This window comes from Phoxinus phoxinus, assembly GCF_949152265.1.
Source record: "Phoxinus phoxinus genome assembly, chromosome: 20".
NCBI classification, from domain to species: domain Eukaryota; kingdom Metazoa; phylum Chordata; class Actinopteri; order Cypriniformes; family Leuciscidae; genus Phoxinus; species Phoxinus phoxinus.
The window spans coordinates 26,309,827-26,334,769 of NC_136895.1; the positions used below are offsets into that span (position 1 = coordinate 26,309,827).

The window sequence follows — 24,943 nt, forward strand, 5'->3', positions numbered from 1 at the left end:
CAGATGTGTGGTCTGGTTGCTGATGGGATTGTTCAGCACACAAGAGAGAGACTGATGCTGATGTAGCCAGTCAATTTAGGCATTTTATTTTTTAATTTATTTATTTTTTATGTGTAATAAGAAATGTATATACTGTTAACTTCAGCAAAGCTTGTTTTCTATGTACTGTTTTCAATGGTTCCGATCGAGAGTTCCTATCAATTGTTGTATGTGGGGCTTTAATTAGTGGGACACCTACGGAAACATGATGATACAAAAACACTCAGAGAACAGAGGACTTTAATAACTCTACGGATCATCTATCCAACACTCATCTCTACATCAACATGAAGAGCGCACTTATACATGTTCTTTTCTTATTATTTGAGATCTGTAAGTGGGTTTTTAACATTACTGCAGCACTTTCGTTACACTGGAAACGAGCATTCTTATTTTCTTATTCTTTGAATTTCAAAATGTAACAACTGTGATCAGGACATTTTGTATGGTGCACAATAACGACTAGGCTACATTATATTTTAGTCGGAGTAATATACATGGTAGACACTGGCAGTGTTCTCACAGGTCTTCAACGCATGGCCACAACATGATTCATTGAGTTCGATTAATCTAATGCATTGGATTACATTATATTGTTTGTTTGAGACGAAACTCAAACATAGCCTAATAATTGTATACATTGTAGGTTATTGTTATTAAGATTGACTTGTAAGTTTGGGATACTCAAATGCTCAATCTAAATATTTTATATCACTTTAAATATATTTATTTTGCGTTTGTGCGTGCGTGCCTACATGAACAGAACACACTCAGATTTGAATGCAGACTGCAGAAATACATGCAAGATTTAATCGTACCATTGATCAGTTGACAAGACTCGTGATTTCTGAGTGTTTTTATATGTTTAATTTCTGACTAAGTATGTTTCTGGTTGTTCTCTAGGTGTGTTTGGTGATGCAGAAACCATATCAGTCATTGAGGGAGAGTCTGTCACTTTACACACTGATGTTACTGATGTACGGAGAGAAGATGTGATAGAATGGAGGTTAAATGGAGATCGCATTGCTAGAATCGAGGGTGACTCCATCATGACTGAAGGGGCATCCAGAGACAGACTGCAGCTGGACAAACTGACTGGAGATCTCAAGATCACAAGCATCAAAACCACTGACTCCGGAGAATATATACTACAGATCAGCAGTGCCAGAGGGTCCTCAGAGAAGACATTCAGTGTCAGTGGTGAGTGTCTCAGTTTTTTAATTTAATAATTGCAATACATAAATAACACCCTATGAACAATTTAAATTATCCACATTGTTTTGTTACAGATGTAAAATGTTACTGGTAAACTGAGTTTCAGTTTTATTTATGAATAAAATATTTGTCATTATCTGACAACTGACAAACAGACCATTTAATATTCAATACAATTTCTTCTTTATTATAAGGAAATAAGGATTTCATATTCATTTTAATTCTATGGTAATATGATCATATCAGTACAGTCACCAGTTGGACTTAGTTTTCTTAAAAAGACAAACAATATATGTAATTTAAATAATTTTTTACTCAAAACAACAGTGATACATTTTGTATTTTTGAGATGCATTTAGACGAGTAGGTCTAGAGGTCTTCTGATCTTGAATTTTTCCAATATAGATAACTAAGACTGTCTGTATTTCATTGCCTCTGTGCCGCACTCTGTACAATGACAATAGTTGAATCTGATCTCAGCAGATTTCTGAATAATCTGTCAATAGTTACAGAAGTCCAAATTGTGTGACATCTCAGATGAAGTTTATTGTGCAAACAAAAATCTTATTATTAAACAAGAAAAAATTGTTTTTTTGTCTATAATGTCAGATTTCTAACTATAAATAATCCCAAAATACACCAGAGACTTTGCATTTGAAGTTTGCATTAAGTTGACATTTCTGAACTTGGTCCGAGTATTTAAAGAAATGCCTCAAGAGCCTCAGCATGATTTATAGTTCAGATCAGCCCGTGATGCTGAATGTCCTCGGACTCTCGGCATTATGTGTTTTTTCTAATGTCAGGTATGCATCTTTTACTCTTTGCTTCAGAGTATTTGATATTTTGTATTGATTATCTTTAAATTGATTCTGTAATTGGCATGATACATTTACCTGTCTATTAATGAATTGTTACATTTGGATTTATTCTGACTTACTCTGAAATTATTGATTGTAGTAGATTGTTGCATCCATTGTTACCGCAAATCTGCGTCAGGAGAGTAACAGAATAAAGTGATTTCAACCCTTTTTCCACATAATATACAAGAGCCTACATGGTTACATTCACTATAATTGTTTTCATAGCCTTAAAGGTGGGGTATGTGATTTGCAAAACGGCCGACAGATTTTGAAAATACACAACTCAAATGGTCCTACCTTCTTTCCTTTGACTCCACCCATTCAAAGAACATGGACATGGATGGGGGAGGGGGGGATGGTACGACCGTTTGATTGACGCACTTACTGTCCAATGATTCTAGGTGGTCTTGGAAATGATTGGCTGGAGTTTTTCGAGTCCTGCCCGTTCCACAGATGATTAAATTGCTTCATTTTTATTTCAGTGCTTCTAACTCAGTGGCTGTAAGTGGGATAGGAATAGGATTTTAAGTGATTTTGAAAAAATGGCCAAAAAAGAGAATTACATACCCCACCTTTAAATATGAATATTGTTTGTAGGACATCATGGAGCAAATGTGAAATAAATATACCGCCGTATAAAGACCAACATTTGTGGTTAAAAAGTATATAAATTTGTTTTGTTTTTATAACCGATCGTTTCACAATAGATAAAACCCTTATTCCTCGGCTGGGATCGTGTAGTGAATCTGTGGTAGATTTTTCCCCTACGCACCTGACTTAAATTGAACAGATAGGCTACTGTATTTCCCATTACCCATTTAAACTCACATAAATAAAAAAAATGTGTTCAAAAACTAATTCGAATATTTATCAAAGCAAAGTCTGTTACAATGTGTGTGCTTTCTCCATCTGCTTTGAACCAGATAAAACAAAAAACAGAAAAACTGAATAAATTAAATTTAGCCTGCAGAAAGTCACATGATGTTTATTACACAAGACTCCATAATCTTCTGTAAATCTCTTTACTGACAGTGTTATAAAAGTGAAAACTGACAGAGAAACTCTTCTGGTTTGTTCTTCAGCTGATGCTAGTTTTGATGGAGTGACGGTTGTGGGAGTGACAGAGGGAGATTCTGTTGTTCTACACACTGATACTGAAATACTGAAAGATGATGAGATACTGTGGAGGTTTAGAGGGAAAGATGTTATTGCTAAAATGAAAAAAGATGAATACATCTTCTCTACATATGATGGTATTTCTAATGGGATATTCAGAGGCAGACTGCAGCTGGATCATCAGACTGGAAACCTCATTATCAGTCACATCAGATTCAAGACCTCTGGACTTTATGAAGTTGATGTCAAGAGGAGAACATACACCACACACAAGGCATTCAATGTGACTATTACTGGTGAGTCACTTTAGTATTTAAATGTAATCATGGTTGTATTCAAATCAGCACTGGAAAGAATTTACATACTTTGATGTTTACACAAAAACATCAAGACAAAAATCTGTATCTAAAACTGTTACTGTAGTGTTCATTGGTAACCAAAGTTCTCAAGACATTTCGTGCAAAATAAAATATAATTGTATAGGATTTATTATGATGGTTCTCTGTGACTGTTCTCATGAATTGTATTCTTGTATGTTTTATCCTGAGACAGATAGACTGAACAGACTGACAGTGAAGGCGGGAGTTACTGTCACTCTAGAATCTGGTGTTACTGAGTTAGACGGAGATGATCTGGTACAATGGAGATTTGAACATGAAGACGTCTTGGCAGAAATCAATAAAACGTCTGGATTCTCCTCCATAAATGAAGATGTTCTTGATGGGAGATTCAGAGACAGACTGAAGCTGGACGATCTAACTGGATCTCTGACCATCACACACACCACAACCAGTGACTCTGGACTCTATCACCTCGATATCACCAGCGTCAGACACGTCATATTCAGGAAATTAATTATTTCTGTCAGTGGTGGTGAGTGTATCAAGTGTTTTAATAAAAAAAAAAAAAAAAAAAAAAAAAATATATATATATATATTATGTATTACCGGTATGTATTTACATCAGCACTGTGTGAACCATTTGTGTTGTAAAATGATGTTTACTCAAATTAAACCAATTTTAATCACTAAAGGTACAATCTTAAATAGATTTTAAGGAGTTTAACAAAACACTGCAAAATTATATTTTTAAAGGAACTAAGTTTATTAGTAATAACTATTATTACTAACTACTAAAACAACATATTAAATTAATTTAGATTTGTATTTAAATTATTGGTAAAATCCATCACACTATTATTGTTTATTGTAGAAACAGGAATCTAAAAAGAGAAATATACAAAATGGATTTTAATGGTATTTGTTTTGAATCACCAGTTTCCTGAGGGACCCACATAAGAAAGAGGGGTTTATATAATAGAGCATCTCTAACTTCTAGACTAAACACAGTCTCTCAGAGTCACACCTCCCACTGCATGCTCCAGGCATACACAAACACACTTGGGTATTAAAATATGAGGAGGAGTTAATTTAAGCAGCAACTCAATAAGGAGACCAAAATAATAAACTTAGGGAGATAGAAAAGGCCAAACCAAAAAACACAAGTTGCTCCGGGGGTTAATAAAGGCCTTCTGAAGCAAAACGTTTGTGTAAGAAAAATATTCATATTTAATGATTAATAATAATGATGTTAATCATCATGCAATCATACGTTTATTTAAACATTAACAAGCATGTTATCTCATGGCTATTTGAATATATTTTAACTAACGATCCGTTGAGCATTATATAATGTTTGTTAATGATTGAAGCTTTTTATCCTTGTAAACCATCGACACTCAGGTTATATAGTGCTGATGTTTATAGTGTGTGTTATAGATCAGACACATTCACACTAATGTCTGTCTTTATAATTACAGTATCAGATCTACACTGATGTTTATAATGTTTTATATATAAGACACATCACACTAATGACATTCTCTCTATATCATTACAGGTTCAGATTTAACATGGCCTGTTCCTGTTGTTGTTGTTCTTGGTGTTCTGCTGGTGGCTGCAGTTGCTTGTGTGATTTACTATCGCCGCAGAAGGTTTCAACCAGTAACTGGCAAGGGTAAGTATCACACAGTTCATATAATATGAAAACATAATAGTCTGGTTCTTTCAAAGGTGGGGTAAGCCGTTTTTGAAATATGCTGTTTGGATGTTAGTCGGTCCGACACAATAACAAACGTTTAGCCAATCAGCATTAGGGGCGTATGACGGTGGAGGAGTGAGAACGATCAAGAGGGAGATTTGAGGAAAGACTGCAGAAATAGAGATGAGACACAGTACAAAAGAGACAAGCTCAGAAGAAATTTACATTTTACATTTAGTCATTTAGCAGACGCTTTTATCCAAAGCGACTTACAACTGAGGACTACAGCAAGCGAGTCATCGTGAAGAGGCAAAAATAACGCAAGAAGTGCTCAAAATACAGAATATATATAAAGTTCAGACATTGCTCATAGTAGCATAAGCCAAACAAGGGAGGATTAAAGGAAGAAGGTTTTTATTTTTATTTTTTATGTCAAGTGCTAACGGAAGAGATGAGTTTTCAGTTGTCTTTTGAATGTATTTAGGGAATCTGCCTTCCGGACGAGGGTAGGGAGATCATTCCACCAGCATGAAACAGTGAATGAGAATGTTCTGGAGAGTGATTTTGTGGCTCTCTGTGATGGTACCACGAGCCGTCGCTCATTGACCGATCGCAGGCTTCTGGTAGGGATGTAGACTCGTAGGAGCGAGTGAAAGTAGGAGGGAGCTGAGCCTGTGGTCGATCTGTAAGTGAGCGTCAATGCCTTGAACTTGATGCGAGCAGCGAGTGGTAGCCAGTGCAGAGAGATGAACGGAGGAGTGACGTGGGCCCTTTTGGGCTCGTTGAAGACAAGACGGGCTGCAGCATTCTGGATCAATTGTAGAGGTTTAGTTGCACATGATGGAAGACCAGCCAGAAGAGCATTGCCGTAATCAAGCCTAGAGATAACCAAGGCCTGGGCAAGAAGTTGTGTTGCATGCTCAGTTAGGAAAGGCCTGATCTTCCTGATATTGTGCAGTGCAAACCTGCATGATCGAGCTGTCTTTGTGATGTGGTCTGTGAAGGTCAGATGCTCATCAAATGTTACTCCAAGGTTTCTGACCGACCTTGATGGGATGATTAAAGTTGAATCTAGCTAGATAGTGAAGTCATGTTGTAGAGACGGATTGGCAGGGAGGACGAGAAGCTCAGTCTTTGCCAGGTTGAGCTGCAGGTGATGTTCCTTCATCCATGCTGAGATGTCCGCCAGGCAGCTTGAGATACGTGCAGCTACTGTGGGATCATCAGGTTGAAATGAGAGGTAGAGCTGGGTGTCATCAGCATAGCAGTGGTAAGAGAAGCCATGTGCCTGTATGATGGGTCCCAGTGATGTGGTGTAAATGGAGAAGAGGAGCGGTCCAAGAACTGAACCCTGAGGAACCCCTGTAGTCAGTTGATGTGCTTTGGATACCTCACCTCTCCATGCGACCCTGAAGGACCTACCTGTGAGATAGGATTCAAACCAGTGGAGAGTAGGGCTGGGTACCGAGTCTCGATACTTTTTAGGTACCGACCGAATTGCCTCGATACTATCGAGTATCGAAAAATGACATGTTGTTCGGTTCCAGATTTCGATACCTAAGGAGTTAACTCGTCAACGTCAGTGCTCAAACAAATACATATGAAATGCACAACGACACACATAAAGTCGCTCACGCACATACACGCAAACTCTATTCACACGAAACACGCGGAACTCTCCGCGCACACTCATATGAGACGCGCGCGCGCACGCACAAACTCTCGACACGCATACTTATGAGACGCGAGCACACACACACACAAACTCTCCGTGCACATATTCATATAGACGCGAGCACACACACACAAACTCTCCGCGCACATATTCATATGAGACGCGAGCACACACACATAATACCTTAAAGATGTGGAAAAGTCGATCAAAAGTGTGGGTACATTTCTCCAGGCTCGATGCCAACAGCGCACGATGCAGTATTTGCGGTAAAATAATTGCTGCATAGACCGGTACCACGACAAACACGATGAAGACCTTGACAGTGCACGGAGTAAACATAAGAGCAGAAAGTTGCTCCGTCTTCGACTGGTAAATGAAGAGATATCTTGTTGATCACTCGGACAGTGTTTATATTGCAATAAATAATAACCTACTGAATGTACACTGCCGTTCAAAAATGTGTTGGTTAGTCAGAATTTTTTTCCAGTAAGGATGCAATAAAGTGATCAAAGGTGACATTAAAACATGTGTAATGTTACAAAATATTTAGTTTTTAAATAAATGCTTTTCTTTTGAATTTTGTATATTTATCAAAGAATCATGAAAAAAATTATCATAGTTTCCAAAATATTAAGCATCAAACTGTTTTCATATTTCTGAAGGGTCATGTGACACTGAAGTAATGATTTTGAACATTCAGCTTTGACATCACAGGAATAAATTACATTTTGAAATATATTATATACGATATTAAATTGTAATACTATTTTACAATATTACTAAAGTTTTACTGTATTTTTTTATTTAAAAATTCAGCTTTGGTGAGCATGAGCGCTTTATAAAACATTTTTTATTCATTTGTGCACTGGCTAAGGAGCATGAGTCAAACTGAAAAAATAAAACTAAATAAATAAAAAATAAAAGTTTTTCTGAGGTAATATGTTATGTAATCTTGTTAAAATGGATTTCATAAAATTGGTATCGAAAAGAGTATTGTTAGGAACCGGTATCGAAACTGAGGTATCGAAATTGGCACCGGATCGAAAGATTTTGAACGATGCCCAGCCCTAGTGGAGAGGAGTTCCTGTGATGCCCAGTGATGAGAGGGTGGACAGGAGGATCTGATGATTCACAGTGTCGAAGGCAGCAGACAGATCCAGGATAATGAGAACTGATGATTTGGAGGCAGCTTTTGCGATCCGTAGGGCTTCTGTGACTGACAGCAATGCAGTTTCGGTTGAATGTCCTTTTTTGAAGCCAGATAGGTTTACATCTAGTTGGTTGGTCAGAGAGAGGAAAGATGATACTTGGTTGAAGGCAACTCGTTCAAGTGTTTTCGCGATGAATGGTAGGAGAGAGACAGGCCTGTAGTTCTCTAAGAGTGATGTGTTTAATGTGGGTTTCTTAAGCAGTGGGGTTACCCGAGCCTGCTTGAATGCTGTAGGAAAAGTGCCAGTGTGGAGGGATGAGTTGATGATCTGTGTGAGTGCTGGTAGAAGTGTGGGAGAGATGGCTTGTAGAAGGTGTGAGGGGATGGGATCTAGAGGGCAGGTGGTGGGATGACTGGAGAGGAGAAGTTTAGATACTTCTTCCTCGGTTAGTGGAGAGAAGGAGGAGAGAAGGTTTTTGGGAGTGGGAGGGGTTGGACTGGGTTCCTGTGTGTGTGGAGCTGAGAACTGACTGCTGATAGTTGTTGTTTTGTTGGTAAAGAAGTTACCAACTTCTGGGAAATCACTTGGAAATAAAGGGTTATGTCTGGGCAAAAGCTTTAGGACCCGCATTAATATTAAAAGCTGTCCAGCGCTGGAGAGAGAGAAGCGGGAAGGCCTGAAAACAGACACAGATGTTGCTTTGATTCGCTCCACAAGTGAGTAACACTGGGTTTGAGTGTCATTGTGTGTCTGGAGCTGCTGTGCTGTTGGCAACTAACAACCAACTCTTGTTTATAATTACTAGTGTGTAGTGTACGTTAATTTATTTTTGCTTCCTTGTCGTTCCTCGTTCATCATCTGTGCTTTTATTTTTTGTGAAGCATTATTCTGTTGCGCTTCTGCTATGATAAACACACATCCTCTCTTGGATTGCGTGCGTAACGGAGGCCAGCTAGTGAGAGGCGCCTTGGCAACCGCTAGATAATGCGGTGTATAGAGTTATTGTTAGTGCGAGGGCTGCACAATTAATCGCAATAAAACCGCACTCGATTTGGCAAAGGCTGCGATTATTTTAGGCGCAGTTTGTCAGTGCAGTGCGTGGTGCGAGACCGACTCAGAGTAGGGTGGTTATGATTGGAGGCGGAGCAATGAAGAAGGGGTGTGTTTGTTTGGGTTGATTTCAAATATCAACACTGGCCAACAGCATATTTCAAAAACTACTTACAGATATAAACTCAAACACAGTTATTGTAGATCTGATAGTGTTTGATCTCTGCAACATGTTTGTGTCTGTTTGTATATGACGTGCCTTCATCATAATGATGGTATTCAGGCCTGATAGCACTCCGGCGTCACGCCGGATTTCCGGCGTAGGCTACAGACGTGTCTGCAAAAAAAAAAAAAAAATCAGGTTCGCGTGATCTGACAATGGTACCCCTTTTCCACCAACAAGAACCAGGTGCTGGTTCAGAGCTAGAGCTAGAGCCGGTTCGGAGTTGGTTCTACTGACGGTTCTTCTAAGAACCGGTTTGCCTTTCCACAGGCTAGAGAGCCAAAACAGAGCCAGATCTTACGTCACTGTGTATACATCTCATGTTGCCCAGCAACGCTAGCGCGGCAGCGCCAAACAAAAACACACCAGGCTTGTTCGAGATGGTTTGGCTTCACGCAGACCGATCGCCGCGTGACATTAAAGCACTGCTAAAGCGATCAAAAGCACAAGGAGTCGTATGCTCTCCAAATACTCCCGGAGCTCTGATCGGTCCGCGCCGCTCCGATGCATCTCGAACAAGTCTTACATCAACAATGGCGTTCGTTGCGTTACTATTGATGCTCATGGCTTTGCGAAACTACATCGGCATCCAAACACGGTGAATCCAACGCGTTCGTGCAGCTCGCCGTAACTTGCATAGACGGAGATTACAATCGAGCAGCTATTAGCTCGATTAGCAGCTATTTAAAAAATGGCAGTCACAAGTTTCTTTTCGTCTTGTTGGTCACGGTAACCCCGCCCCCAGCCCCTGACGCAAGCGGTTCTTACTTGGCTCCGTTCTAGACCCTGCAATGATTTGGTGCTACTTAAGAACCAGTTTTACTGGTTCGGAGCTGGTGCTTTGGCGGTGGAAAAACAAAGAACCGATTTGAAACTAGGCTCTGGCTCCGAACCAGCACCAGCTCTGCCTTGGTGGAAAAGGGGCCTGAGAGGCGCTTTCACTAAACTACACCAGTAAGCCTACTTCATAGGGGATAGGGGTTGATTTTGGCCAATCAGATTAATTCAGCAGTCACTCCACATGCGAATTTGTTTTGTGGTTCCCATACACGAATGTGTTTCCCACACTGGCAGCGCGAAACGTAGCCAAAGTCATGGAGTGCAAGTGTTCGTACAAGGTGCTTGAAGTACTTGAATTTGACTTTTTGAAATTGAAGTCCTGGAAAACAGCCATATTTTTTAAGAGGTAGGCTTGAAAAGTGCTTGAATTATTAAAAACAGGGATGCATCGATACCGAGCTCATGTACTCGCACTCGTAAAAAAGCTCCGATACCAACAACCGATAGGCCAACTACCATGCAGCGTGTGTAACTGATAGCTGTGGTGCGCGCGCGAGCTGATAAGAGAAAACCGCGCAGTAAGCGCGGAGCGGAACAGACGCGCGAGAGGGTCGAGCTCATCCCACAGACATCACAACGAGCCATGTAGATTATTATTAACGTTAACTGACGAGAGAGAGAGAACCCGCGCGCACAATTCTGTTGAATGCTCTTGATTGCTGACACTCAGCACGTGTTATATGGATGAAAACTAAATCGTATGTAACGTAAGTAAAGTAAAACAAATAACTGTTACCCGATTTATGTATAACGAGTGGTTCCCTACATTATTACTGGACGTTTGGTTCCATGAACGCAAACATCCAAAATGCGCGCCGGGCAAACCAGTGTCTCAGCGCTCAAATACTGAATGAAATGGTCTTTCAAATTAGCTTTATTGGCATTTATTGTCTTTCTTCGTCTTGCACTTGTACAGACGAGTCCGTGCGTTCGTCTTAAAGGGGCCGCAGTTTAATAAACCTGCTGCTGTGTTTTATGTTAATAAACAAAGGTCAAATAAATGACTCACTGCTCTTGACTAACTAGGCTACCCTTTTCAACTTTACAAAAATCTACATCTATATATTTATAATTTATACAGTAATGAATATGCAATTTTTTCACATTTGATTACTTTATTAAAATTTCTGTACCTGTTAGATCTACCCGAAAAACTCTAAAAACACTGTTTAATTCATTTGTAGCCTGTCTTTGTTCTATTGTATTTATTTGAAATTTGATTATTTGTTCTTATTTTGTTACTGACTGCTTACTTGTCTTTAATAATGTTTTTAATTCACATTAATTAGGCTGGTAGTTTTTGTTATAGTATCAAAATTGGATGAAATAATTGGTATTTCACTGGTCTAAACATTTGTACCACTGACCCAATCCTCAGCACTGAGCCCTTCTGGAGCTGCTCAAAATATGTGCTGTAGGCTACTATTAAATGAAAGATAATGATAGAGCAATAGAATGAAGAGTGAAAGTAACAGAAGATCATACAATGCATTTTAGCAGACTTAATTAAGCAGGAAAATAACTGAAAGAAATATATATTTGATGAACAAATTAAGCCAACTGATATGATTTATATTATTTTGGTTTATCTACTAATACATTTAAAAATTACAAATGTAGTGAAAATGCAGGGATCGGTATCGGTATCGCTGAGAACCAAAATTGAAAGTGTAAAATACTTAAAGTAAAGAGCAAATACACAGAAATACTATGGAATTTCTTTATGGGACTATTTTTGTTCCATAAACTTCTATAGTATTTCTGTATTTTTGATGACTTTTATTCTAAAATGTATTTGATGATTGTCATTCTAAGATGTGAAAAATAGTAATAATAAGAAAAGCACGTGCAATTTTTTAACTTTAAAAGTATAGTGGCTTCCTTATGTTGTGGCAAAACAATATTTAACAAACGCAGCATTCTCAGGCAAAAGAGACGTCAATATTCAAATTGTATTTAAAAGAAAATATACATTTATTCTGCAGAATAGTTCCCAGTCTAGCCACACAGGCCAGCTGCAGGGTGAGGGTGAAAACCCACCAACCCTAACAGCCCAGTATGCAGGCAGAGTGAGACCAAGATAGGTGTTCTTTCTGGAGTCTTATAATGTTCTCATCAAAGGCATTCTTGCACCCACCCCAAAGGAACAAAGGAACCCCCATGGTCGCCTTACCCCTCCCTAGCCTGGGGTCTTCTCAGTGACACACACACACACACACACACCTGTATCAACGTTACAACATAAAGCTCAAAATACAGAACACATGGCATTCATATATTATCATTGAGAAAACAAAATAAACAAAGAAAAGATTAAAACTGCCACTACAATTTCTCCCTGTTTTTCATTCTCTGAAAACAAATGCAACAATTTTAAGTCATTTCATCATATTTATACCTTTCATTTAAATCTTCCTTTTATCCATTCCGTGACCATGTGACTAAAACCCAAATGTGAGACATTCAAAACTGACCAATCAGATAATTACAACTTCCCTCATTGTAACAAAAGTTGGGACAATTGCATACCTCCAAAATACACACATCTTAGGCCTACAGGCCTTGATCAGCACCTCGGTGCCTTTACAGACTCCAAATGGTCATTATGGAAATAGGTTGTCAAAAACAGTAAAGCAGAATTTCCCATTGGTCCCGTTGGCCACACACATGGAGTCCAAAAGTTTCATCTTCAGACTTTTCGTCCAAGCTTGTAGCAAAACAGTTTGTCAGTTGTTCAGTCTTTATTCCCCATCCAGCCCTGCAGGATTAGGCTCTATCAAATTGGGTTGCACCGTTATGCAAATCATCCATCGAATACCTGCACAAGAACAGGCACTGAATCTGGGAGCAAACGAGTGGGACAGCAGTCTGGCAGCTGTCTCTTTCTGAACCAGAACACAAGATATGAACTTCGGTAGCAGTGATCCTGTGATTTAAAAGAACATCTAGCACCACGACACAAAAGCAGACACATGTCATTTGTCATTGGTCAGATTGAAATTAGTCTCTGGCAAAAGGCCCTTAAATTGATGTACTAAAAAAAAATATGGTCAAGAAATGATAAAAGAAAGATCTTACAAGTTCTTACACTGTTTCAGGAAACACTCAAATAAATTTAATTACAACAAAACAACAACTGCTAGTTTAAAACATCATTTCATGAAGAGTATCAGCAAAATATTCAGTGTAATCAAACACAGAGATTCAATTCATGTCCAAAAATATTGTTGCAAGTCAAATGGACAAAATACAAATAAACAAAAATCAAATAAGTTTCAGAAAAGTTTCAAAATCATTAATGAGAATTCAATGAGAATACAAATAGTTATACTTCGGTTAAAATGACATACATTTTAAAATAACTTGGTCAGACAAATGATTACTTAAGTGATAAAGTAAATCCAAAGAAAAACAAAACAAACAATTACTGGATGCAATACACTGTTATCATTCAGTCTAGATCTAAAAACTTAATAAAACCATATCAATTCAACACCCCTGGTTGATTTGAATAAACATACAAAATAGTAAAAATTATAACAAAACCCCTCATTTCAAATCCTGTCCTTGTACGTCATCTCGTAACACGCATGATTGCTGCTTTTAACCCTTTTTATATTTCATCGTCTTCAGAAAGAAAAACAAAAGAAAATCAAAAACAGAACAAAACAAAAACAAAGAAAAACAAAAACATATCTTAACTCAATTAAGTAACTTCCGCTACTCGAATCGTCTGCATAATTTTGTTCATCCTTCTAACCAATGTAGTTTTCCAAAATTTACTCTAATATTTCCATTATGGACCGTCTTTTTTGCTTATTACACATCAATTAATAGATTTTCTACATTTTCACCAATCAAATCAATACCTAGTTATCTTATTACACATCAACTAATAGATTTTCTACATTTTCACCAATCAAATCAATACCTAGTTTGAATCAATCAAATAAAATCATCAACATCATCACAAAACAGATTCTTCTGCTAAACCATTAGTTGGTCAAATCGTCTTTCTCCCTCGTACGTAATGGAGGCTGTTACTAACACAAGCCTTTTATCCCTCACTTTATTCTTCGCGTTGGCATGTGTTTGTTCGTTTAGTCTAAGGTGAGAAGTTTGGACTCAGGTCTCACACTCTCCAATCATTTTCTGATTCTTACAAGATTTTCCCTTAGATCATGACCGTACCCCCACTGGAATAAAACATTTACTTTCTGCTGTCACCTGCGAACGAAGACCTTAAGTGATTTTGTTAGTGACAGCTTGTCTACTCGGTCGTCCCTCTTGATTCGACCTGTGGAATCGTCAACCTGAAACATTATCACCAGATCATTTCTTGCACTCATAGTCCTTTTCCCCTGAAACACACTCAACCCACTTTGCTCATGTTAACAAAACAACATTTATACATTTGGAACAGAATCAGTTCTGTTTGATGCAATCCATCCTGACATCCTCTGTAAAGAAAAACAAATGTCAAATAGTTAATTCTTTTGTTGTTATGCTGCTGCATCTTCCCTGTTTCCTGTTGAAAACATTTCTTGTTAGCACACTTTTGTCCACCTGTGCGATGGCTTTCAGCAAATTCCAAACCATTTTACTTGTGCATCAATTTAACATAATTGTGTTTGGATTTATTAAACTAAACACTGTCCTGGGTAGACATCTTTCTCTGTCTCTTAACCAAAATGTTATATTCTTCACTCTAAGTCACAATCTCATCTTCTTATCAAATTATTTGAAATGCAAATGGCCCTCTTTGCGTATCCTGCTTTTCTGGAATGCTCTCAACAGTTTGTCTCTCAACTCTCAATTCTCAGTCATCTGCAAAACTGAATACAATTGTCACTATATTTCCCCTCCTCCGTGGGCTTCACTGTCTTTACATCTGTGAGATCAAAGGTGTTATCTTATGGTCAAAATGACCCCTCTGTCCTCTGAAGATAATGATCCTTGACCCCCCCTGGTTTGATAACCCCTGTCTTTTCCTGCCTGGCAATCTCAGCAGCTACTGCATTTGTCCTGCTTATTTTAAACCTTTTACAAACATTCACACATACCCTGAAGAGAAACAAATACTTACTACAATTTCTAATAAAGTTAATATCTAAACAAAAGGTAGAAAATATGAATTTTCTACCACACCACATTCTCATCCTCCTATTAATGTGTTTGAAATGCAAATGGGCCTCAGTCATCTACAAACATTTCTTAAAGTCATCTATGCACACTATTCAGACCATGAATAGCTATACCTAAACTCACACTTATCAAGACATAAACTGCAGTCATCATCAAACACACACACCTGACTATTAACCGTTCATATTTCTTATCTTTTCTCCAAAAAGATTTACATTTAAATTAAAATTTTAACATTTTGCTGTAGCTTTTACCTAATTTTTACATGGCCTCTTAACCATTTTCAAAACATGTCTATTCATTTTTTTTTTTTTTTTTTTTTTTTCAAAAGTCAGCTGTGTTGTTTTTTTATTTTATTATCATTACTTTGCTTCAGCTTTCTTTTAGCTGACCATAACAGAAAGAAAACATGTCAATCCTTCCTCAAGCAGTCTTTCGTAACACGCACGACTGCTGCTTTCTCTAAACAAATACTCTTTTCAACAGCCTTCTAAGACTGTAATTTAGACAAAATGTGACAATAAATTCATTACAATAACTTATGTTATGTATTAGTTCCTTCGTTACTCAATCTTTTCCTTGAATCTACAAAATCTGTCTTCATCTTTAGCCATGTACTAATGGCCCTTTGTATTGGCACTTTTGCACTTTCCAAAACTTTCTAACTTCTAACTTCATCATCTTGTTAACTCTAGCCTAGTTATCTTTTCCATAAATTAAATGCATTTTCAATTCAAGCATAATTTTTATAGTTTCCTTTGCCCCTATAGGGAATTTAGACATTATAAATTCCTACTCAGAATGGGTCTCTGTTGCACTGAAACTGTTTCAGCACACATCAAATTCAGATAATCAAATTGTTTTCAACCAAATCATAAACTTTATCCTTTTTACAAACAGCACATCAGCTTGTAGTTCTTTCATAATCAAAAAGTTTCATTACCATAGGATAATGTCTGACTTCCAAATTTTCTCTCTTAGGAGTTTACCAATCTGCAATTAGAATAATCTAAAACATTTTGCAACTCATTTAATCTTCTTCAAATCTCTCTGTAAATTTCCGTCACCCCTGACCAGATCAAGCTGTTTTTACACAAAAGGACCTTCGAAAAAACCCCCAGGGGAGTTTGAGCTTTACTGTCTTCATGACCCTTGAGTTCAAAGGCTAAATAACTCATCTGTCTTCCTAAGGACAATGGTCTTTTCTTTACAAGTTAACCACACTGTTCTGTTTACTGCTTTCAAAATACATCCCCCATTCACTAATGCAAACAGAGCTATAATGCAATCTCAGTTGCAAATTCAATTACATAGCCAAATCATAGTAACATTACTCTATTTTACTAATCCATGTTAACACAGAAGCTTTCTTCAAATTTGTATCATTTTGGCATTTCTTTGTTTGAAACCAGTCTATTGTTCTAGTTTATTGTTTCTTTACAATCAGAATCAAACTTTTACAAAACCATCATTTGCAAATCTCTTTAAGGTCAGAGCTTCAGCTGGTTACAACATTTGCTCTCTTTTGTCTCACATTATTTATCAGAACTGTTCATACAGTATAAAGACATTTAGCATGTCATCAATTTCATTAACACTGTTTGGAAGTTTTTTTCTTTTATCAGATAGTTAATCTGCAGACTGCTCAACATTATTCCTCAGTCCCACTTATCTCTAATGTTTCAAGGAAATCACAAAATTATTCATCTCTCAGTCCCTAAATTACACAGACATCTCTCATAGCTGCCTGCACAATCAAATCTTTTATAAACTCTGTTATAAACATATGGAAATCTATTCTTCAATATCCTTGTTTTCCTAACATTAATACAATAAAGCACATTCACATCATAATTAACACTGACATATAGAATTTTGCCCATTCTGCTTAATGAAACATTCCTTATCTTTATGTCATGTTAATCCCTGTTAATCATACTCAATGCCTTATTTTTGTCTAAAAACTAACTTTTCAGACCATTTCAACTTAATTTGACTTTCTTTTCGCTCTGCTTCATCTAACCAGTTCAAGCAACACTGTTTGCTTAAAATCCAACAATTCTCAATCCAACATTTCAGTTTCTTTCTACATCTGTTCTCTTTATCTGCAATCCAACAATTCAGTTCAATAACTCACTCTTTTGTAATTTCCATCAGAAAAAAAACAAACATTCTATTTTCTATACTTTGCTACTTTTCAGTTCCTTCTCTTTCATCTTCAATTCAACAATTCTTCTTTTATTCTACCTGCTTCTTCAGTTCAACAATTCTGTCTGTTCACAGTTTTACACACACGCTGAACACGATCACAAAAACCCTTTTGTTACAATTATCCGTTCCCCAATTTTCTTGCATGCTTTTCTGGCCATAATTATTTTCCCATTTTACAGAACAAAACAACCGGTGTATTAAAATTATTTAGCTTACTCTTGTGTGACCCCATATTGGCTGATCCTATCTCTCCTGGATTTTCCTTCGACGCGCGTCTAATAATCTGTGAGACGTCTCTCAACAAATCCGATTTTGTCACCTCAAATCGGCAAGGGTAGCAAATATGCTCTGTTGGCTCTTCCGTCCACGATATGGCTCTTCCGTCCACGGTATGGCTCTTCCGTCCATACTTACGAGCTAGTTTTCGGCATACAATTTCCCCCTCGAAAACTTTCTGTGCCCGCACCAAAGAGATAGTTCCAGCCACTATGGTTCACCCACAGTTATACCACAAGTTACCCCAACAAAACAAAATAATTTGATTGTCTTCTTTACCTGAAATGCTCTTACTGCCACGGTTCTTTTTCCTTAATTCCAGTGGAGTTACCCACGCTGGCTCTGATGCGATCGGCCCCATCTCTCTTAAGTCTACGAGGTAGGGCTGGATTATACTTTTAGGTCCAGGTTGATCAATCACCGTTCGCTCAGGGCCAGCGGTCACTTCCAAGGAATCCTCACTTCTGACACCAATTGTTGTGGCAAAACAATATTTAACAAACGCAGCATTCTCAGGCAAAAGAGACGTCAATATTCAAATTGTATTTAAAAGAAAATATACATTTATTCTGCAGAATAGTTCCCAGTCTAGCCACACAGGCCAGCTGCAGGGTGAGGGTGAAAACCCACCAACCCTAACAGCCCAGTATGCAGGCAGAGTGAGACCAAGATAGGTGTTCTTTCTGGAGTCTTATAATGTTCTCATCAAAGGCATTCTTGCACCCACCCCAAAGGAACAAAGGAACCCCCATGGTCGCCTTACCCCTCCCTAGCCTGGGGTCTTCTCAGTGACACACACACACACACACACACACACACCTGTATCAACGTTACAACATAAAGCTCAAAATACAGAACACATGGCATTCATATATTATCATTGAGAAAACATAATAAACAAAGAAAAGATTAAAACTGCCACTACACTTACAAGCTAACAAAATTGTGTTCAGAGACTGTTTTGCAAACGTTCCCATTTACAAATGAAAATGCTATTTCTGGATATTCTCTGAATGTTTAGAATGTCCAGACTTTTTTTTGTTGTTGCAAAAGTTAAGTGAAAATTCCATTTTTATAACTCTTTAAAGTACTCGTTCTGCAAAAAGTGGTATCGGTGCATCCCTAATTAAACATATTTGGGAAAAAAATGAGATTTTATTTTATTTTTTATATCAAAATAATTTAAGGGACTATTTATCAAAATGTTCTCCCAGAGGAGCACACCCCTGGATCCCGCTTGGCAATTATGTTGATCAGGGCATATATCTTGGCTTAGGGGCCGCTTACCTCCCAGGGAAAAAGTTCAGGCTCAGGATTTTTTTCTACTATCACCCCTGTGGTATTACAGATATTCAATATTAAACAGCATTACAAAAGAAACACCATTAATACAGAAATATTTAATTCAACACTGATCTTGTACTCACATGTGACATTTTGGTACGCTTTGAAATGTTGCCTTGTGAAAGCGAACCGGACCAAGAAGAAAATGCAACATTTTAACAAATGAAGTCCCTGTTTCAGAACAAAACAACTATCTTTAAGTGTGAAAACGCCCTCAGACACACTGACCTTCATTCAGATATTACCCCATTTGAGAACATGTGTGTATGTTGCTGTGGAAAATAAGATACTGCAATATAAAAGAAAGACATTTACTAGTTTTAACAACAGATATTTTATTACATCTAAAAATGGCAAGTATCACCTAGAGACTATAGCAAGTGGAAACATCTTTCTTTTGCTAAATTAGCATTTTTTATACTACAGGGCCGTTGAATGCTTGAATCTGATTGGTTGACGAACGTTCTGAGGTGTGCAATTATTTTCAGGGAACCGCACGGCTAAAGTAGTTCCGGCAGGTCTTGACCTCATTACAGTTCCATATCACTTCGCGTAGTCAACTGTAATAACGGACAATACGATACAATTCATAACAAGAAAAAGCTGCAGCCCCATGCGCTTGATCTGCAATTTTCAATGTCTAACTTCACAATCAATGAAAACATGCAGTTTAATTTTAATAAATAAAGTAAACAGTCCTATTCATAATCAATAGAAAATTAAACTGAATATTTAAATAAATTGATAGTCCTGTTGAACGGGTTTTCGTAATTATTGAAGATAATATAACAAATAAATAAAATTGATAGGCCTATACTTGTTAAAAGGGCTTTGTGTTTCATTTATTAGTCAGTCTACTGTCACTAATAGAAAAAAGAATGAACGAATTAATTAAAACGAATTGAATTAATAAATAAATAATATTGACGCACATGCTTCTCTCTAAGGCCGGTTATGAATGTAATTTGATACTTATGTTATGAATCATGCACGCGTTTTCAGCGCGTTCAGTCGGTGTTCACAGTGGTGTTTAAAATCTGCTGCATTCACAGTCAGAGAATGTTTCTGGTTGTTAAGTGTGTGTCCAGCATTACTCTGCTATCAGCGGCTCAAACCTCCGTTACTAACTCTAAAATGACGTTTTGGAATTAGCAACGGAGCATGGGTTTAGATGCGCAAGGAATTAGTCCTACATACAAGAGCGTTTTAATGACAAAAACTTTACAAACGTCTTGAAATACATCATCTGAACAATATTTCGAGGTGTGGTAACTGTAGTATAAGCGGAATAATTGACTCCAGGCCGTTGAATTATTATAAAAATAATGCACACCCGAGGTGTAACGGCCACTCCGCTTCGCGTCGTGACCGCATTACCACCTCAAGTGTGCATTATTTTTATAATAATTCAACGGCCTGTCGTCAATTATTCCTTACTTGTTTGTGTGATTTAGTTTTCAAACCAGCCATGGGAAAAAAGCAGCGAAGAGGTTCTGTATAATTTCCAACTATGAGGTAAGATTACTGTAGCGTTTCATTGTGGGAAACTCTGAGTACACATTTCTCTGATTTCACTCTGATGACAAAAGCATCTTTAAACATTTTAAATAATCATAATCACTGATAGATGACAGATATGTAATTTTAAATTACAGTGTTCATTTCTTTCTCTTTACATTCTGTGATTCATAATTTTCTTACAGGTGAAATGTGGAGGTCACATGATCTGACAGGATCCCTCAGGATCATCATATAGCCACTACATTATTTCCACTTGAATTAAAGCTGCCGTCGGCAAGTCTGGCAGATTGAGTGGACTTAGACACAATTTTGAATGTTTACAACTCTCATGCCCCTCCCCCACTACCAACGAGCACCCGCCCATCGTCAGAGCGTGTGTACCTGATTTTCTGTGAACGCGTCCGTCTCTTCAGCATCGATCAACACCATAGACTCGGAGGTAGGCTGGCTAATCTATCCATAGGTAGTGCCCTGGCTAATCTATCCATAGATAGCAATAACCGAGGAATTGGAAGCTTGTTATTAGATTTTCCCTCTGCCATCACGCTTCGTACAATCTTCAGGCGAACTTCAGGCGTGTCGTGTGCATGTGATATTGTATCGTCCGCGTCTGCGCGAGGGAGGGGGATCTGTGATTTGTGCACGGCCTGTGATTGACAGTCAGATCTCGCATCCCCCTGCGCTGATTAGACCCGATGATCCGGGAGCGGTGGATTTTTGCAAAACAAAATAACACGCTCCAGGTGGAGTTAGAAGCTCAGGTTTTTTTCTAAAACCACCTTATTTGTGCTGTTCTGTCGGATTATAGTGTCAATTTCACTGAATTTGATAAAAAAAATGTTGCCGACGGCAGCTTTAAATAGCTGAACAAAAACGCCTATTTTCACAAACATTACAACTGTTGAACTGTAACATATTGAAATACTTTTCAGACATTTCCGAATGTACCTTTGCCTATAAATGGTGAAATCAGCTGTTACTAGCATAGATCATTCTCACGGTGACTATTTTCTAGATGGCTGTTTGTTGGTTTGCAATATTATGATGTCATGAATCCTTTACTGTTACTGCAGGGCTTTTTTAACCCTTAAGTGTTAAAAAAACAACTTTGGTTTAAAGGTTCTCTAAGCGATCCTGGGTGACGTCACTTCTTGTTGACGTTCAAACTATTGTCAAACAAAACGGAGGCTAGCTAGACCCTCCCTCCTCCGCATCTGCATAGTTCTAGCTAATTATATCCTTGTGTGGGTTTGGCGAACATAAGCATCAATTTAGAAAAAAAAAAAAATTAATTAAAAAAATGTATTTTAATTGAATTTTGAATTTTCTGCCGGCAGAGTTCTCGCCATCTTTCGAATGCTTTTGTAACGGAGGCCAGCTAGTAGTTGCTGTGCGAGTAAACCTCACTCCCCTGTTCTCAATAGGCGCTCTTGTCTTAGCCTCAGCAGTCTTTAGCCTCCTTGTTAGAGCGCCTGACTCTCATGCCGGAGACCCGGGTTCGAGACCCGCACGGAGCGGGGTGAGAAGGACCCGGGTGGAGGGGTTACATTGGTGCCGTGACCCTGATGGGAGTGAGGTTTAGGGGGGTGAGTGTAACGGAGTCCAGCTAGTAGTCGCTGTGCGAGTAGACCTCACTCCTCTGATCTCTGATCTGACCCGGGTTTGAGACCCGCACGGAGCGGGGTGAGAAGGACCCGGGTGGAGGGGTTACACTTTACCGATGTAAATTCGGTACTTCGCACGTTCTTTATCCTTTTCCCTCTTCTTTGTAAGTTGATCATCGGAACATCGTCTCTTTGGTCGTGTGTCAACCATTATTCAAACTTCCCTCTTGATGCTTCTCTCTCCTTCACACACCCCCTTCATGTGCATGCGCACTAACCATGGCACCAACCCCCCAGACCCACCCTCAAATACTTCTTGCCAGTGATTGGCTGGAACACTGTTTGTTATGTTTCGTGGTGCGGGTAAGCCAAGTTTGTTTTTGTTGCCGTTTGTGGAGCCTGTGGTGTCTACAGAGACCACGTTTTTTTACAGTGTGTTCAGGGGACAGGCAGCTAGCGGATAGTGAGGAGATGTTTGCATATGTGACAAAAAATATTTTGGCCTGACATCACTTAGAGCACCTTTAATTATGTGATATTTGCAGCTTATAAACCGAAGTTCATTTAGCAGCCAGCTTTATTCAAAGAAGTTATAATAATAAGTGCCTTTTGTGGTTATAACTTATTTTGATTAAAGTTACGAGGGTGGATGCATTTTTTTTTTAAATAAGATGTACAAGGATAAATCATTGCAATCACTGCAATATTCCAAAAATCAGAATCATGGCAAACGTTCAAAAAAAAGTACATATTTGCCTTTTTCCTAATCTGCATAAAGTTTTTTGCTTCGAATCAAAGTTTGTATTAGTGTGATTCAGATTCAGAGAACTCAGTTCATTTAAACAGAGATATGGAAAACTATAGAAAAAATACTTCCAGTACCAATAACTTCTGAAAAATTATGAGTCATAATGACTGAAAGATTATGAAATATTGTGCTCTGTTTGTATGTTGGAACATTATAATATTTAATTCTTTAAGACTTGATCATTGTTTTAAATTAAATGCTAACAAATATAAAGAGCATAGGGTGTAACAGTGTCATTTTTTAAGTGTTTTAAATGATAACTGTTTCCATGCTTTTATTTGGTGTTTATTTTCTATGCAAAGCATTTTGAATTGCCATAGTGTGAAATTTTAATTCCTTTCTATATAAAGCATTTGGAATAACTTTTATTTTTCCTTGCTTTTATTTTGTGATTGTTTGTATTATTTTCTATGTAAAGCACTTTGAATTGCCAGTGTATGAAATGATCTACAGAAATAAACTTGCCTTGCCTAAATGCTATAAATGCAATTGTTTTTTTTAATCCACAAAATGAGTAAAATGTGAAGTTCTCCAAACTTTATCCAAACAGGTGTCTCAAAGTGCACAGTATGACAAGATGCAACAAACGCATGCCTTAGTTATGTAATCTCTGTAAAATTTAAACCGCTTTTATATTATTGCTGTGATTTTTCCCTGCCCATACTATTTTTCCGTAGTGCCCGTAATGCACACTAAAATCACACTCTTGAATACTAATCCATCATGCATTTTAATTCGGGAAATTGCGTGCCACGAAATCGCAAGATGTCAAGGAACACATTCCACTGTAAGTTAAATGAATTAGATATTACTTGTAATTTTGTAGTAAAACAAATTGTTAACGTGTCTCTTTATTGGTGCAAAAATGATTAGGGTATGTGTATATACAACATTTGCAACTGTTTTTATCATATAATTAGAAGCACCACAATTTTAAAATTGTGTCTTCTGTTACATATAGGGACTACTGGCCAGATATTTAGAAGTTTATTTTATAATGCAAATTATCGAAAATCAAAATAAAGCTCTGTAAACACTTGCAATTTTGTCTCATCGAGTAATCAAAAGTTCAACACACACTTGCAGTCGTCACACCAGCGAGAACACTTGGGGCCAAATAGAGGAGATACGGCATGCAAGTGGTCTAGTGCAAAGACATATGTGGATAGTTCACCTATAAAATTTAAATTTTGTCATCATTTACTCGCCCTCAAGATATTTCAAACCTGTATGAGTTTCTTTCTTCTGTTGAACACAAAAGTAGATATTTTGAAGTGTCAGCAACCAAACAGTGACTGTATACTTGGACTTCCATAGGGAAAAAAAAAGTTCAAAAAGTCACTGGGGTCCATTAACATTCTACAAAATATCTTCTTTAGTGTTCAGCAGAAGACAGAAACTCTACAGGTTTGAAACACCGTGAGGATGAGTAAATGTTGACCGCATTTTAATTTTCTCTTTGAACTATCCTTTTAAACAATTCAATGGAAGATTCAGTAAAAGTTTGACAGAGTGAAACCAGGAGTGGACATTGGATTGTTCTCCACATGAGGGTTATTTCTCCTGCACCGCACTTGTAGTTTCCTGCTGACTGGGTTTGAGTTCCTCACTGTTGATACACATTGACTGGCGAGTATATCGCTAACTTAACTTCTTTGAATGGAAGTTAAAAAATAGTTGACTTATTGTGTTTTTAGCAACAAGTAAAATCAACCACCACTTCTGTATCTTATATTAATTGAGGTATAACATTTTTTGGATCGGGTTCGATTTTCTGCTGGGTTTTTTGCATCCGTATCAAGCATTTTGAGAAGTGTTTTTACAG

The 24,943-nt window shown here is 37.7% G+C and overlaps 1 protein-coding gene and 2 long non-coding RNA genes across 4 annotated transcripts in view; 1 reads left to right on the top strand and 2 right to left on the bottom strand.

Annotated features, from left to right (window-relative positions):
• Positions 1-23,593, bottom strand: part of LOC306987949 — a 29,610-nt gene extending 6,017 nt beyond the window's left edge. Inside the window, exon 1 of the long non-coding RNA XR_013795277.1 lies at positions 23,067-23,593. This is a non-coding gene — a long non-coding RNA (uncharacterized lncRNA). The remainder of the gene's footprint in view (positions 1-23,066) is intronic.
• On the top strand, positions 220-21,023 carry LOC306987881 (uncharacterized protein). Its single transcript, XM_079592497.1, has 7 exons — positions 220-372; positions 943-1,239; positions 3,197-3,526; positions 3,783-4,103; positions 5,130-5,246; positions 20,640-20,700; positions 20,889-21,023. Exons 1-6 carry the CDS (start codon positions 327-329, stop codon positions 20,684-20,686), a joined length of 1,158 nt encoding a protein of 385 aa, XP_079448623.1. The 5' UTR covers positions 220-326; the 3' UTR covers positions 20,687-20,700; positions 20,889-21,023.
• Positions 8,588-21,981, bottom strand: LOC306987958. 2 transcript variants are annotated; one of them, XR_013795285.1, is made up of 4 exons: positions 21,351-21,981; positions 20,623-21,177; positions 19,214-19,605; positions 8,588-9,405 (listed from the first exon to the last, which is right to left on the bottom strand). It is a non-coding gene; the product is annotated as an uncharacterized lncRNA (long non-coding RNA). The 2 variants fall into 2 exon arrangements; XR_013795286.1 differs by lacking the exon at positions 8,588-9,405 and having other exon boundaries at positions 18,908-19,605.
• Positions 23,594-24,943: the final 1,350 nt, after the last annotated feature.